Source organism: Astatotilapia calliptera, chromosome 14 (genome assembly GCF_964374335.1).
Source record: "Astatotilapia calliptera chromosome 14, fAstCal68.1, whole genome shotgun sequence".
Lineage (NCBI taxonomy): Eukaryota > Metazoa > Chordata > Actinopteri > Cichliformes > Cichlidae > Astatotilapia > Astatotilapia calliptera.
In genome coordinates, this window is record NC_137435.1 from 24,398,093 (window position 1) to 24,413,075 (window position 14,983).

Below are 14,983 nucleotides of genomic sequence, written 5' to 3' on the forward strand. Positions count from 1 at the left end.
TTTTAGGATACAAGGTATGAATTAATTTTATCCGTTTGGCTGCCGCTTTAACACGCTGCAAGAAACCTTGGAGGATTTTTTTTCTCTTGACTTTACAGTATGTTTTGTAATGCTGGAGTGCAGCCGGCAAATCCCACTTCTATTATGACTCCTGGATCATCTTTAAGATCAGGCCTTTTCTGACTTAAGAGTGGGATTTTCATGTTCTCACTTTCTCTGGGCAAACTTATTGCATGGTTATATTCCTCTCTTATACTTCTAAATCTGTAAGAGCTTCTACAGAAAACAGGGCTTCTAGTCAATGAGATCGTTGACTCTAGATGATCCTGTCTTCGATATTTAATCTTGACACCTTATGAAGTTTATACATTTTTAAAGTGCTTTATTATTGACTGGCTTTAACTGTTTAATTATTACATGATTAGTTTTCGTAGGAATATTAGAAACAGCAGTAGTAATGTTATTCAGTCTCTTTCTGCAAACATGATGTGCACTGTCTTTACCATAGCAGGCATATAAACTACCAGTCTCTGTTTGTTTCTCACCTCATAGATCCCAACTGAGAAAGCCATATGTGCACAACAACCATGCTAGTATTTTTAATGGTGTGGGCTATGAGAAAGCACAGATGGTTATTTTCACTATTCACTATTCACTCTGCTATCTTGTCAGTAGCAGTCTCGCTCACAACTCATCAAATACAGCACATGGTAAGGATGCCATGGCATCACATTTTAAAGCACTTGTTTCTGCTTAAGCCTAATTAAACCTTGAGCCTTGAGATTGTAACTGAGCATTTTTTGTTTATGCCATTGTCACACCTTCTGTCGCATTGTCACGTCACAGAATGGGAAACCTTTCCAATCTCCAGCAGGCTTATCACTGTGATACCCAAGAAAAGTTTGCCTTCTAATGTTAGAAAGTCTACGAATAAAATTCGGCAAAAGTTGGGACCATGCGCAAAAAGTAAAGAAAGCGCAGTGAGTTGCAAATTTCATAAACCATTATTTTATTCGAAATAGAACAAAAGGAAAGGACAGCATTCCTCCACCAAAAGTCCAGAAACTGGTCTCCTCAGTTACAAACTGTTAAAAGAGGAGGGGATGCTTATCGACTGGTAAAAATAGCCTTGTCCCAACTTTTTCGAGATGTGTTGCTGCCATCAAATTTAGTCTGAGCTAATATTTTCTTAAACTAGTATGGTTTTTCAGTTCATGTATTTCATATGTTTGTTTGTTTTTTTTATCTTCCACTCTGAATAAAATTAGTAAAATAAGTAAAATTCTATAAAGTAAGCTAGTAAGCAGTGTTGGGTGTAATGCGTTACTAAGTAACACGTTACTGTAATTAAATTACTTTTCCACTGAAAAAGTAGAGTAACTAATTACTGTTCATTTTTAGGTATTTTAATTACAGTTATTTACAATGTACTTGTGTTACATTGTAAAATAATTAAACTCGCTGAATATCATTATATAATTTCAATAATTTTTCTTCTAAACGTAGAAGTAAACTCTGCCGCTTTAACATCGTTGTAGTGCAGGTGCACGTCATTTCGCGCCAGTTTGCTGCATAGTTGTATTCTAAAGCGGAAGATGTCGGACTCGGCTGAAGCGAGTGGCTGTTTTATGAAATGGACATATTCCCATCTCTTCACTTTTCTGAAACAAGCAGACAAGAACATTACAGTAATATGTAAGCTATATCCTGGGGAGAAAAAACTATCGGCTGCTGTTAATAGCACGAGTAATTTACTGAAGCGCCTGACACGAGAGCATAGACAAACACTTCTGAGTGATCCTTGTTCATCATCCATGGATAACACCGCGGCAACTCCTGCTAAGCAGACAAAACCTGATTTTACTTCAGCAGCACAGAAAGCGTCTGAAGGTGAGCTTAAAAAATGATTGCAGGCTACATTGTGGAAGAGATGCTACCGCTGCTTACTGTAGAGTCTCCGTCTTTAAAAAATGTATTTATTATTTAAAGAGTTTAATTTCTATTGTTTGCCCACTCAAGGTTTATAGGGATTTTAAGAAGTATTTAGTTAAATTACTTATTTAGTAATTAAGTTACTTTTCTGACACAGTAATTTTAAATACAATATTGACTAACTAATTAGTAATTAATTACTTTTTTAAAGTAACTTACCCAACACTGCTAGTAAGCTAGCATTGTCCTTCCCATTTAAACAAATATACTTAAATGTGACAGCAAAAGATTCTGAGCATTTCTTAATATTTTGGTGATTTGGGCATGAGCATGTGTTGATACTTGTATCTCATTTTCTCACACAGTACTGGCAACTTGCTCTGTGTTGATTTCTAACATGCCCCCATTTCACTTTTTGTCGTGTTTTTTTTTTTTTTTTTTTTGCTTCACAGTTAGACATACAATAGTGACACGTGTGGTTTTGCTCTCATTCAAAAAAAACAAGACATCAAGGACCTGTCAGTAACGTTGCAGTTTCAAAATCACCTGCTGAAAGAATTGCCATCTTCAGAATTGTAAAGAAAGCTTCTCTGTTGAGTACATACCACATAAAACAGTTTGCAACCACTCAAATATCCTCTGTTTACAATGATAGTGATAGTTTATAGTCTTGTATACATTTAACAAAGGCCTTGTGGTTTGACAGACTTAAGCTGGTGCATGGTGGTGGGTAGGTAGTGTATGTTGAGTAGAACAGTGTGCTGCCTGCCTCCTGTGATTGGTGTCCATGGTGTCTTCCTTTGTCTGTGTGGGTTCTTGTCCATTAAGCCCTGCCTCTTTTGATTATCTGCCTGTGTGGTTGTGTGTGCGTGTGTGACTGCTTAACTTGGCCATTATCATCCTCAGCCTTGCCTTTACCTTGCAGTCCTATCACTTCCCTTTAACCTGTAGGCATTAACTGTGTGGAGAGCACGGCACACTGGGGCACAAGACGGACTTCAGCCTGAAGCAACAGTGTCTTCCTGCAGCATCGCCAAAATGAGCACAAAGTGACGGCAAACAGCCTCCCAACCTCATACATCGGAATCGGCAATCAAGAGCTGACAGTGGTTGCCTTCCCTTTAGCATTAGCGGTAGCTAAAATAACAGCTCTCGGACAGTGGCATAGTAAATGTGTAGTTGGGTGTGTGTGTGTGTAACTTGGCCTCCCAGTCCCTAGGGAGAACCAGCAAAGGAGTTGTGTTACACTCCCTGACAGACCTTATACATGTTTCATCTGCTAGCCTCAGAACAGAAGCCCCCTTTGTTATCTAATCTAGCCCTCTTCTCTCCAGCCTGAGTTCACCGCCACAAGACTGCTCTTCTAAATCAGTCAGCTGGCCACTGAGCTACACAAACACCAACAGCTGAGGAGCAGCAAAAGGACTTGGTTAAGCCTTAGATATCTACTACCAGGATCTATATGCCAGTCTTATAATCCGTAGGCTAGCATGCAGAAAGGGCTTTAACATAAACAAGACCTGAAGGGGCTATGGGAGGTCTACCAAAGATTTTCAAGGATCTCAACTGTGCCTCACTTGTTCAGCCCTGAGCTTTTCTGCAATTCTTCAAGGCACAGAATTGCAAGACCTGTAATAATCTTAAGTTGTGTATCTTAAAAGAAGTGCTTTAGGGGAGTATTTAGAGAGCTAGGCAAAAATCATGACTGACACTCTTAGACCTCCTTCACTCCAGGTGAGTGTGCCAAAAGATGCTCCAGCATACTCCGATGGAGGAAACAATGCTGTGTCAGATGGCTCTGTGCGATCCAGCTCGTCAACACCAACCCTCCGTCGCAAACGCTTCAAAATGCGCCGCATGAAGAATGTGCCCAGTGAAAGGGAGATCGAAAGAGGGCGGCCGACCAACTGCCACCTTACAGCCAGATCCCGTTCCAGCTCCAAGGAGTACCTTCAGTTGCCTTCCATCGAAATCACACCATCAAGCGACGAAGATGCTCCTTCCTGGTCGAGGTGCTCCACACCAAGTGCATCTCCTCGCCGTAAGCGTTTCCTGTTGAGGAAGTGGCTGAAGGTCAGAGAAAAGAAGGAGCAAGGCAGTGAGAGCAGGTTTGTATGGGCCCTTTCTATTCACCTAAACCCCTCTTCTTCCCTAATACCTCCATGATGCTTCATAATTCCTGCTATCTGCACTAATGATGTATCTCCTACTTGAGAGTTCAGTTGTTGGCATGGTATTTTTCAATGACTGAACCTTTAGGTCTCTGTTTAGCTGAGTCTTATGTACTGATTGTGCTTGTCTTTCGTCCATATTTTGTTAGTTAATAAGTTAATAAATAAGTCAGATAGTTTATTTGTTAAATGTTTTTCACAGGCAAACAGTCACAATAGGGCTGTATGCAGAAAGACTAAACTAAAAAAGAACATCAAGGGCCATAATAGCCATTAAAAAATACAAAATAAATTGCACAGATTGTTGCACCACATTAATGGAGTCACCAGAGTGTTGACCCCTGTCCACAGGTTACCCACATTAACAAGTTACATCTTCTTGCATGCAAGAGGCATACACAGTAAATGTTTTCAGTCATTTACTCATAGCTTAAAAGGTTGATCTGATTACACTATTGAAGACAGATCAAAAGGTTTAGATAATCAAAAGGTTTCCTCCTTTGAAAGTATGTGCGTGCAAAGTCTGGTATCTCAGATAAAATAATCAAGCGTGCAGCATGAGGAAAAGTCATAGTATTCTAAGTTGCAAATACAAATAATGTTGCAAATGCACTCAATTGTTCAGTCAGGCCTCTGAATGTTATTTGTAGCAGATAATCTAATTTTGCAAAGATAAACAAATGACTTAGCAAAAGAGACTAGTTAACTCGTTACTGATATCTAGAAAATACACTTTGGTGTCACAGAGGAAATAATGACAAAATTCTGATACTCTTTAAAAACAAATGATAATACTACTATTATACTACTACTACTAGTACTATAGTAATATTATAAACAACGTAACTAAGTATGTGTTTCTCTTAGGTATTGACGAAAAAATAAAGCCAATTAATTTTAATCTTGTCTGAGATGGTGCTATGCTTCAGTTAACATTGTGCCATATTTTTGTTGCTGCCACTCTCTGTCACTGTTCCTGTGTAGTGTGTGGCTGGTAGACTTTTCCTTTTTAATATCCATTTTTTAGACACAAACAATTGTTTTATCCAATTAATTTAACGTTATCTGTTAATGTTACAGACAAGCAGGGCTGATAATATTTGCTTCCACATTAATGTTACTGCTTTATTGTTCTCCATAGGCACTAGCTTAATAATAACAGATGGCTAATGTGGCTATAAGATAATTGCTAATAGTTAAACAGGAAACCTTAACATTTATGATTTATGGTAAGCGTTAAATGCCTTAGTGTTCCTGAAGTGGGAACAGTAATGACTTCATGGAATTCCTTATAAAGTGTTGTTCAGTGTTATAGATCAACTTCAGCTGCTGAACACCACCCAACATTGTTCTTTACTTTAAAATCCATCACAAACTAACCTGTTTATCCTGCACGAAACAGCAGTATTTTAATAATAACGGAGTCTGTTTTCCAGGACATTTCACAATATGAAAAAACATAGCTTCACATCATATACAGATCCAATACCTGATTTTAAAAAATTAGGACATTGTGCCAGATTTGCTCTGTGGGTGAGCAGGTGACCATATGCCACATGGCTGGAGTGCAGCAGGCTGGGTTTGAGTCTGACCCACGGCCCTTTGGATCATAACTTCCCCTTCTCCCTCTCTTCACTTTCCTGTCTGCCTTCATTCTTCCACTATCAAATAAAAGCAAAAAATGCACCTTTAATGCAGCTTTAAATTTCCAATTTATCAAATCCCACTGAGCAGTTCTTACTTTTTAGATATATACCTCTGTAGTTTCCCCTTCCATCTGTGAGTGCCATCATTGCTCTTCCTGAGAAACACAGCTTGCAGACACACTGTGTGACAAACTGCACACAAGCAATTTGCTTTTGCTGATATTTGTTGAGCAGTGGATACACAAATAAGATCTCTTGTAGTCATTCAGGTGTTATTGTTAAATAAAAATATCCCCAAAATGTGTTAAACCTAAAGTAACACCGCTGTTTTGAAAATTTAAAGAGTAGAAAATACAGATACTTGTATTAAAATGTAGAGAGCGAAAGTTAAGAGTTAAAGTAAGAAAAATAAATACTCAAGTAAAGTACAGATACCTGAAAATTCTAGCAAAGTACAGTAACAGTATTTGTACTTTGTTACGTCTCATCTCCTTCTCAAATTCCACAGAACTATATGCAATAGAATAATTTGGTAATGTGGTGACATTTAATAACCAAAAGGTCAAAGATTAACCTCTCACAATGGGTTCACCCGAAACCGCGGCTGATTGTGACCTACACCCGTTTTCACACCTTGGCTCGTGTAATTAGGTAGAGTATCATTATCAATAGGGGGTTAGTGATAGGGCTCCACCTGTCGCTCTGAAGCTTTCGGATGAGAGGTGAAACATCTTCAAGGAAACTTAAAGAAGTCTAGATGCTTTTCTTTCCAAGCTCCTTAGAGTACGATGACCTGGATGACTGAGAAGCTTCACAGACATATTTACTTTGGCATGTTAATGTTTTACTTTTTTTCACTGGTATTCACAGCTATAACTCAGAAAAAAAGAAGGCGAGATTGTGACTGTGTTTTAATGAGACACAGAACTGGTGGCATTTACCTTTAGTTATCAGTTAGACATCTTTATTGTCTTCACTGCTCATATAAGTCTGACCTGAATCTAAACTGTAACCTGTCTGGTTGGCCTAGGAATACAAATGCATTTTGGTTAGTCTAGTTGAAAAATAATATTTTCTCCTCCCAAACCATGACAAGCTAGAAGGAAAAGCTCTGATAATTTCTCTTCTCGTTGTTTTTTTTCTGTCTTTCTTGTTTTTTTCGGGGGCCACTTATCACTGCTAACAGCAGACAGGAATAGATTCATTCTTCCCTCCATAAATGTGCTATCTTTCTCTGAATTGAAGGCACTCTCCAGAGGTGCATAACTGCCGCAGCATCCTTGAGTGTGAAATACGGTCATTATCGAGCAGTTCTTGAGAAAATCTCTACTTCTTCCTGAAGGTGTAATGTGAACTTTCGTAAGAAGTGTTCCTCAGCTTAATAATGTACTGTGGCATAAAGCTGACATGGCTTCTCAGTGTGCTGCCTGGTACAACTGAATCTATTATGTAAAAGAAAAAAAAAATACCATGGTTTAAAACTGTGTGAGAGTGACATAAATAATTCAGATGTTAATGTTTGTCGTTACTTAATTATTGCTGAAGCAGAGCAAGAAGTGCGTAAACGTCCGAGACAGTTTGTTCTGTTTCACAGTGTTCTCTCGCAGAGTTGATATTTAATATAACATTCGCTGTATCGAAACCTTTGTTATGACTGAAAGCTGTTTTCCCACATTCTTCTACTGAGTGGTCTCGCATGACGTCACATGCGCATTGCTCTACAGCTGTCCGCCATGTTGGATGTGAATCAACCACATGGTTGTTAGATACAAATGTGTATATCACGGATGGTTGACAGCAGTTCCCAGTAGTTTCTGGCCGTTGCTGGGTGAAAAGGGTTGCAAAGAAGTGGATGCACCAAAAACCTCCCAGTGAGTTTAGTTGCTTTGGTTGCTAGCAGATTCCCGTGGTTGCCTGTAGTTTTTCATGTTTGTCTGCAAATACTCACTCACTACTACTAGTTGGTAAATGAACTGGTTCTTATATCAGTAGCTTTTCGACTCTACCTACCTTATTCATCACATGATAGAGGCATCAGAGAGAAATTACAAATGCCACAGAATATCTTTTACATAATTTTTCTTTCTCATCAGTAAACCCTCATGCCTTACAAGTGGGGGATCTTTCTTCCCGGAGAAAACATTCCCATGAGCATACAAATTTTTTCACTCATGACTCATGAGTGCTTTGTATTAATTTGCAGTGACCCTTTCCTGTAAAGTGGCTCCAAATCATGCCAGTAAAATGTCCCTAAAACTGTAAGTTCCTGGAACCTTCACTGTCGGAGTCGGTCATTCTGTTTTTTCCCTTAATTCATCATCAATCTGTAACATTCCCTGACTTTGACTCCATACTGTTAACATTCATATAAATATCTACTACAATATCTGATGGCTCACTACGAAAAACGTATGAATGAAATAAATTGTTATTGTGTTATTTTAGGCAGCTTTTGTTGGCATGCAGCTTGAACCACCACTGCGACCTCCAATTTCCAATGCAATTGGTTTTCCTCTTATTTTGGAGTCTTTTCATACAAACAAACAAATGGTAACTCTAGATTGTGGAACCTAAAAAAATAATAAATAAGCTGTCATTCATGAATACTGTAGTTAGTTGTTTGCTGTTCAGTTCATTTAAATTGGATATAGTTTATCCTCATGCTATTGCATTCTGGAGGTTCTAAAATTAAGATAAATTACCACCAGAAGTTAATTTAGATATGAAATATGAAGGGTATAACACACCGCATCATTCTTTCTTTTTAAAAGGCTTTTAGCTTAGTAGTTGTTTTTTGAGTGACATAGGCACGGCACAAAAGCAGCAGCCGAAGTAAAACCTATTAATCTTGTGCTTTTTAAAATGCCTACATTGGTTTTGTGACTTGAAGCCTGCTTTAATTTCCCAGTTAATATACAAACGTAGCAGAGCTTTTATATTTAACCACATCTTTGTAGATTTATAAAGGGATCTGATGCTGTTACCTTGGTTACCTTGGTCTTCTCTTCTGAAAGGCTTTAGAAATATTATATCACATTATATTATATATAATAGCAGGTATTTAGAAACATTTTTTGAGATGTAAGGAGAAATTTTACATAAGCACTCTTATGTTTCATTTACATATAGGGTGTCGAAAATGTTACCTGTCAGTACTTGTTTTTAGTGTGTAAATGTCACATAAAATCAGCAGTAGAAATGTTGTGCCCCCAAAATGTGTACATAAGCTTTGTGATGTGAAACCTGCTTCTACTCCTCAGTTAATATACAACTCTGGCAGATCCTTTACAGATAGTCAGATGTGTTGCAGTGTGAAAGAACTCTGTTTTCTCCTCATGGAAACACTCAGAAGTATTTCACTAGGATGAAATTAAGACGTTTTACGCTTCCTGTAGTAAATCAGCTCTGCCATGATGCCTTTTACATTTCTGTAGAATACAATTGATTTATTTGACTCTGACTGCAGTTTTAAAATTCTTTAAATAATTAATTCTTTGTTATACAACTTTAGCTCTTTCATCACTGACATGGAAGGCCAATCAGTTTTCCTCTCATCAAACTGCTTTAAATGTTTAAATCTTTAGTGATGAATGTGAAATCATGAAATCATTTAAGTGTTATTTATTTTAATCCTCTCTAAGTAAAGCCTCATTCTTTGTCCAGCCTGAGTGTTTTTACTTATCCCTTGTCGCAGTATTGACATGTTATCCTGTTTCATCTTAATCTTGTCATTCTGATGTTTTTCTCGTCTTGTGGTCTGACACATTCGGTGTGCACACTTTGTGTGCATGTGGACCTATGTGTATCTCTGCGTGTCTAAGATAGTGTTTCAAAGAACAGAGGGAGCTTACAGACACAGTGGAAGCTGCTGCTTGATAAGAGCAGAACAATTTCCAGAAAGTGGTAGAACATTTTTACCTGGTTTGACCCCTACTTGGTCTAAACATAAATATTTCAGCTACTCAACAGAAAAAAACTGAGGTTTGAAGAGATTTCCAGAACTCTGCTGTTCTTCAGGTAGTTTCATTGCAGTCGTAGAAACAATGTTGGTATTTTTGTGTCATTATGTGAACAATAGAAGTTTCTGAGTTAAAGAGCAGTGCTGATTACATGTCAAAACCAGGTGAATTCTTCTACTTTAACACTGGCAGTCCCAGGCTTCTACCTTTCTACCTTTAAAACCCGCCACCAGCCAAATGGCTGGTAGGCTTTTAGCTAAGCTTTAGCTTCAGGCAAGTGGAAGCTAAATTGGCTAGTCATTCATATGTAAATTGGGTTGTTACCTGGGAATTCTGGAGGGAGGGGAGTGGGGGTGTGTGGATGAGGGGGTGGGGGAGCTGCTAAAAGCGGTGAGCTTCCTTTTGTTTCATCTTGATGCATTCTCAATCATCCAGGGAAACAAATCTCCAAAAGTCACCAACTTGGAGTGTTTCAGTTTGCCATCTTAGGGAGAAATCAACACACATGGGTGTATGTCCTTTGTTGCTGAGATTTATTGATAAAAACAGTACAAAAAATCAACCATTTGTACACATTTTTACAAATAATTATAAAAAGTGAGTGAGTACATTTCAACATTTTCAGCAATCACTCACAATCCTGGCACTGCCATGGTATCTGTAGTCTGCATTTACCACATGTGTATCTGTTGCAGTGAACACATCGCACAGTGGCATGATTGTTCTTGCAATTGTGTTTGACCTGACACATGGCTCTTTTTCCAGGGCTCGGTGTGGAGGGTTGTGTCAAAGGCAACTGTTCTTTTCTTGCCTTCTTCGCAGCTACATGAGAGTGAGCTAACTCCCTTGCAAGCTCCACCAGGAAGTCCACCCGTCTTTCCTTCGTCCCGGAGCATGCTTGATACAGCACATGTGCATTCAGTGCTGCCATGTCAATCATGTTATAAAACACGGCAACTGGCCAGCGCCGTGTTCCTCTGCGGACAGTGTACTCCCGAACCATCTGGTCCATCTGGACCATCTGGGTTTTGTGCCTCGCCCCGCGCTGAAACACAAAAACGTGCTCCCCAGGATGGAAGCTGGCTCCAGCAGGTTTGTGAGGACCTCAGAGCTCAGCTTCAGGGCCTGCAGGGGGATGTCTGATCACAGCTACAGCTGCAGTTATTATATGATATAGCTGTTTACAACTAACATTTAAACTCTCCATTCCTTCAACCTCTGCTGCCACGCTGACGGCGTATGCGGCCAAACGGAAGAAGACAGTCTATATTCTTAGCAGCATGCACGGCGTGGTTCAGACTGATAACACTACCAAAAGGAAGCCAAACACTGTCACCCTTTACAACAAAACAAAGTGTGGCGTGGATGTGATGGACCAGATGGTTCGGGAGTACACTGTCCGCAGAGGAACACGGCGCTGGCCAGTTGCCGTGTTTTATAACATGATTGACATGGCAGCACTGAATGCACATGTGCTGTATCAAGCATGCTCCGGGACGAAGGAAAGACGGGTGGACTTCCTGGTGGAGCTTGCAAGGGAGTTAGCTCACTCTCATGTAGCTGCGAAGAAGGCAAGAAAAGAACAGTTGCCTTTGACACAACCCTCCACACCGAGCCCTGGAAAAAGAGCCATGTGTCAGGTCAAACACAATTGCAAGAACAATCATGCCACTGTGCGATGTGTTCACTGCAACAGATACACATGTGGTAAATGCAGACTACAGATACCATGGCAGTGCCAGGATTGTGAGTGATTGCTGAAAATGTTGAAATGTACTCACTCACTTTTTATAATTATTTGTAAAAATGTGTACAAATGGTTGATTTTTTGTACTGTTTTTATCAATAAATCTCAGCAACAAAGGACATACACCCATGTGTGTTGATTTCTCCCTAAGATGGCAAACTGAAACACTCCAAGTTGGTGACTTTTGGAGATTTGTTTCCCTGGATGATTGAGAATGCATCAAGATGAAACAAAAGGAAGCTCACCGCTTTTAGCAGCTCCCCCACCCCCTCATCCACACACCCCCACTCCCCTCCCTCCAGAATTCCCAGGTAACAACCCAATTTACATATGAATGACTAGCCAATTTAGCTTCCACTTGCCTGAAGCTAAAGCTTAGCTAAAAGCCTACCAGCCATTTGGCTGCTCTCCGGGTTTTAAAGGTAGAAAAGCCAAATGGCTGGGCTCTGGGCCTTCCTAGTGTTAAAGTGTAGAGTGGTTAGTTTGGTCAACCATGGTCAACATTTGTCGTAATGTCTGTAGTTTTACGCATAGAGGTTAAAATCGTCTTCAAAAGACATAAAATTTAACGTTTTAAGCAAGAGAAGATTTTTTTTCATGGTTTTAGAGTAGAAAAAGAAAAAAATCATCACGTAGTTTGTAAAACTTTGAGCAGCCTAAGTGGTCTGAGCTCTAATATAATGTTTGCAAAGTCTTTATTAGGGTTATGACTTCATAGGGAAGTCTGGGTGATGCACATTTCAAAGCTATACAAACCCTCTGACTTGGGGAACATCTAAATAACTGCATAGCATCTATAGTCACATGCTTGGATTGTGAACAGAGAAGTTTCATTGTTGAGAATCATCCATCTTTATTTCCCCTGCTGCTTCCAGTGTGAAGGCACTGTGTGTCCATCTGGAGCACAGGGGAGCCGGTGACTTAACAAGGTCTGGAAATTTAAATAATTGCTTCTCATTAAGCAGCGGGAAGAAGATGGCAAAGTTTTGTCAGGTAGACAGTTCCACAATTCACAGTGACTTAAAATCATAGTTAACAAGAACACCGGAGGACAAGTTGACTTCTGGAAGGTAAAGATATACTTTGAGAGAGCACTCTTTGTACATGTCAAGCAGGATTGATAGAAAGGCAAATCCTCTCTAAGTGTTTGACTGCATTAGACTGGAATAGTAATGCACATTCTGGTCTGTGCAGTGACACCTACACAAATATGACCTGTATGCTTACTGCCAAGTGAAATATTTGCAAATTAATTTAAAAGAAAAGGAAAGAAAAGCCTGGAGTCTTTGGAGTTAAGTCCTGGGCACTGATGAAATTAAAGTGAACTTTTTGGCCTGAATGAGCAACAGTGCTAGAAGCTGAAAAAGAGGAGGGTTTCAAAATTGGACAACGTAAGAGGTGCAAGCCAAGGTTTTGTCAGAGTTCCCAAGCTTAGCATCGGAAAAATAAAAGCTGAAGGAAGTCACAGAACTAGAAGCTTTATTCTGGAGGTGTAGGTTAAAATCCCCCCAGACAAGAACTGAAAGAATGTAGTGGCTATAAAAAGTGTTTATAAACTGATGGGCTGTTATTAACTACTAACCATCAAGCCGCATATTTGCAAAGTTCATTTTCCCTTTCGTTTTTTTTAAAACTGTTATTTACTAAATAAAGAAAGAAAATATGTATCCTGCGAACTGTAAACCAGTCACTGCTTAATATTTAAAGATGAGGAGATACAATATAAATTATAAACATGGATCATACGTGATCGAAGTTTGGATTATGTAGCTTTGTTGTCCTTGATTTCGTTGTACCTTTTAATATGTTGGTTTAAAAAGGAAAAAGTAAGAAAGTATAATGAATAGTGTCGGGGTATTGTACTAATTGTGTACGAGCAATGAATAATTCAGTCTGGATTGACTCCATGTCTACATTCTGTTCTTGTCATTTAGAATGAGCATGCTCTGAAGGACAGAGATATATACACCAGAATAAACACATCTGATTAGAGTGCATACAGTATGTCTTAGCCTTGAGTGAACAGCTTGCAGTGGAGGAAGCAGGAGGGAAGATAGGAACCCGGCAAAATGATATGAAATTGCAAAAATGTATCTTTTGAGTGACATCTGCAGTCAGGAGTCAAGTTTTTGTACCAGAAAAGCAGCAGATGATCCGATAAAGCTAATTTTAGCTTGTTTATTGTTTTCGCTGGGGTTTTCTTTGTTACATTTTGTTACATGATAACAATTATTAACTACTTTTCATTTATATTAGTAGCCGTGCATACATGTGTAATATTAATAGTAAAAACTTAAACGTTCGAAAAGAACATTACAGATTACTAAAATAACTGATTAACTCGGACAAGTATTTTCAAAGTGCGTCAACAATTTCCCAAAATAATCTCAGGCTTCCAAAATCTGCATTTTTCATACATTCCAGCATCTCCTCCAGGCTTGGACAGCTCATAGCTGCTTTAGGAAATAGGTCAAGGCATCCTGCAGACTTAAGAGTGTGAATTAATGAAGACCTTTTTTCCCAACAGACTGGCTTTATTCTTAAATGTCAAAGCGTGGATGAGAATAACTGCAGAATTTTAAAATGCTCGGGAAAAAACGCTCTCTATTACTAGTGTATTAGTCATATACTATATAAGACGTAACTGATAAATAAACTGCAGCTTGTGCATTATTTGTGGTGTAGCAGAAACAATCCTAAATCTCTTCAAAAGATCTCTGGCTCCTAAGCTGTTCATTTGTGAATGAATATTTTCTCTCTCTATATATATATATTTAAACATCTGTAACCCCCCCCCCCCCCCCCAAAAAAAAACTGCAGAACTCTTTTTTTTTTTCTTTGCATAGCCCATGTCATATATCGCCCTCTAGTGTTACCATGGGATATGTGCATGCAAAAACTGTAGCTGACACATACTTTACATGCTGACAGTGTGAGAGTTGAAACTAATAGATGAAATTTATTTTTATATAAGTTCACGCATAGAGTTTATTTGTATGTATGTTTGCTTTTGTTGTGTTTTTCTTTTTTTTTCTTTTTTCTTTTAGGGAGAAATAGGCCAAAAATAAATACATTTTAGATGCAACGTCTGTATCTTTTCATTTTTGCTGGAACTGTGTGACACTGACTGTCACCCTCATTTTCTTGCAGCAGCCAGCAAAGCAGCCTGCAGAGTAGCCATGAAGACGAAAGCAATCGCTTCTTGACTCCATTGATCCGAGAGGAGAGGTGAGCAAGTGTGTAACTGCTGCACACATTTGCCTTTGCATGAGACACTTTTTATGTGGTAGAGCAAGAGGACTTTTAACATGTGTTAGCAAACCAAGTCGAAGCTGGGATTTGAAGGTCAAACCCAGGAAGTTATGTGCTACACTGCAAGGGTCGCTCTGTAAAAATTTAATTTATTATTAGAGGAATTATGATGCTGTGAGCATCAGTGAGGGCACATACACTGTGTTTTGTGTGTCTATCTGATACAGTCATTCAAAGTGAAAGAACAATGAAGTCAGTGTTTTTGGTCATTTCATA

General features: G+C 38.9%; 1 protein-coding gene across 6 annotated transcripts in view; it reads left to right on the forward strand.

The window, feature by feature from the left end:
- The first annotated feature begins 1,563 nt into the window (after positions 1 to 1,563).
- The window catches only part of gramd1bb (GRAM domain containing 1Bb), a 73,244-nt gene continuing 59,824 nt past the window's right edge, over positions 1,564 to 14,983 (forward strand). For 2 of the 6 annotated variants that reach the window (XM_080288409.1, XM_080288411.1), the window contains exons 1-2: positions 1,566 to 4,040; positions 14,606 to 14,683. In XM_080288409.1, the coding sequence (XP_080144535.1) occupies positions 3,634 to 4,040; positions 14,606 to 14,683 (485 nt within the window). In that variant the 5' untranslated portion in view covers positions 1,566 to 3,633. Of the gene's footprint in view, positions 4,041 to 14,605; positions 14,684 to 14,983 lie in introns of all 6 variants that reach the window. The other 4 variants (XM_080288408.1, XM_080288410.1, XM_080288412.1 and 1 more) reach the window with 4 other exon arrangements.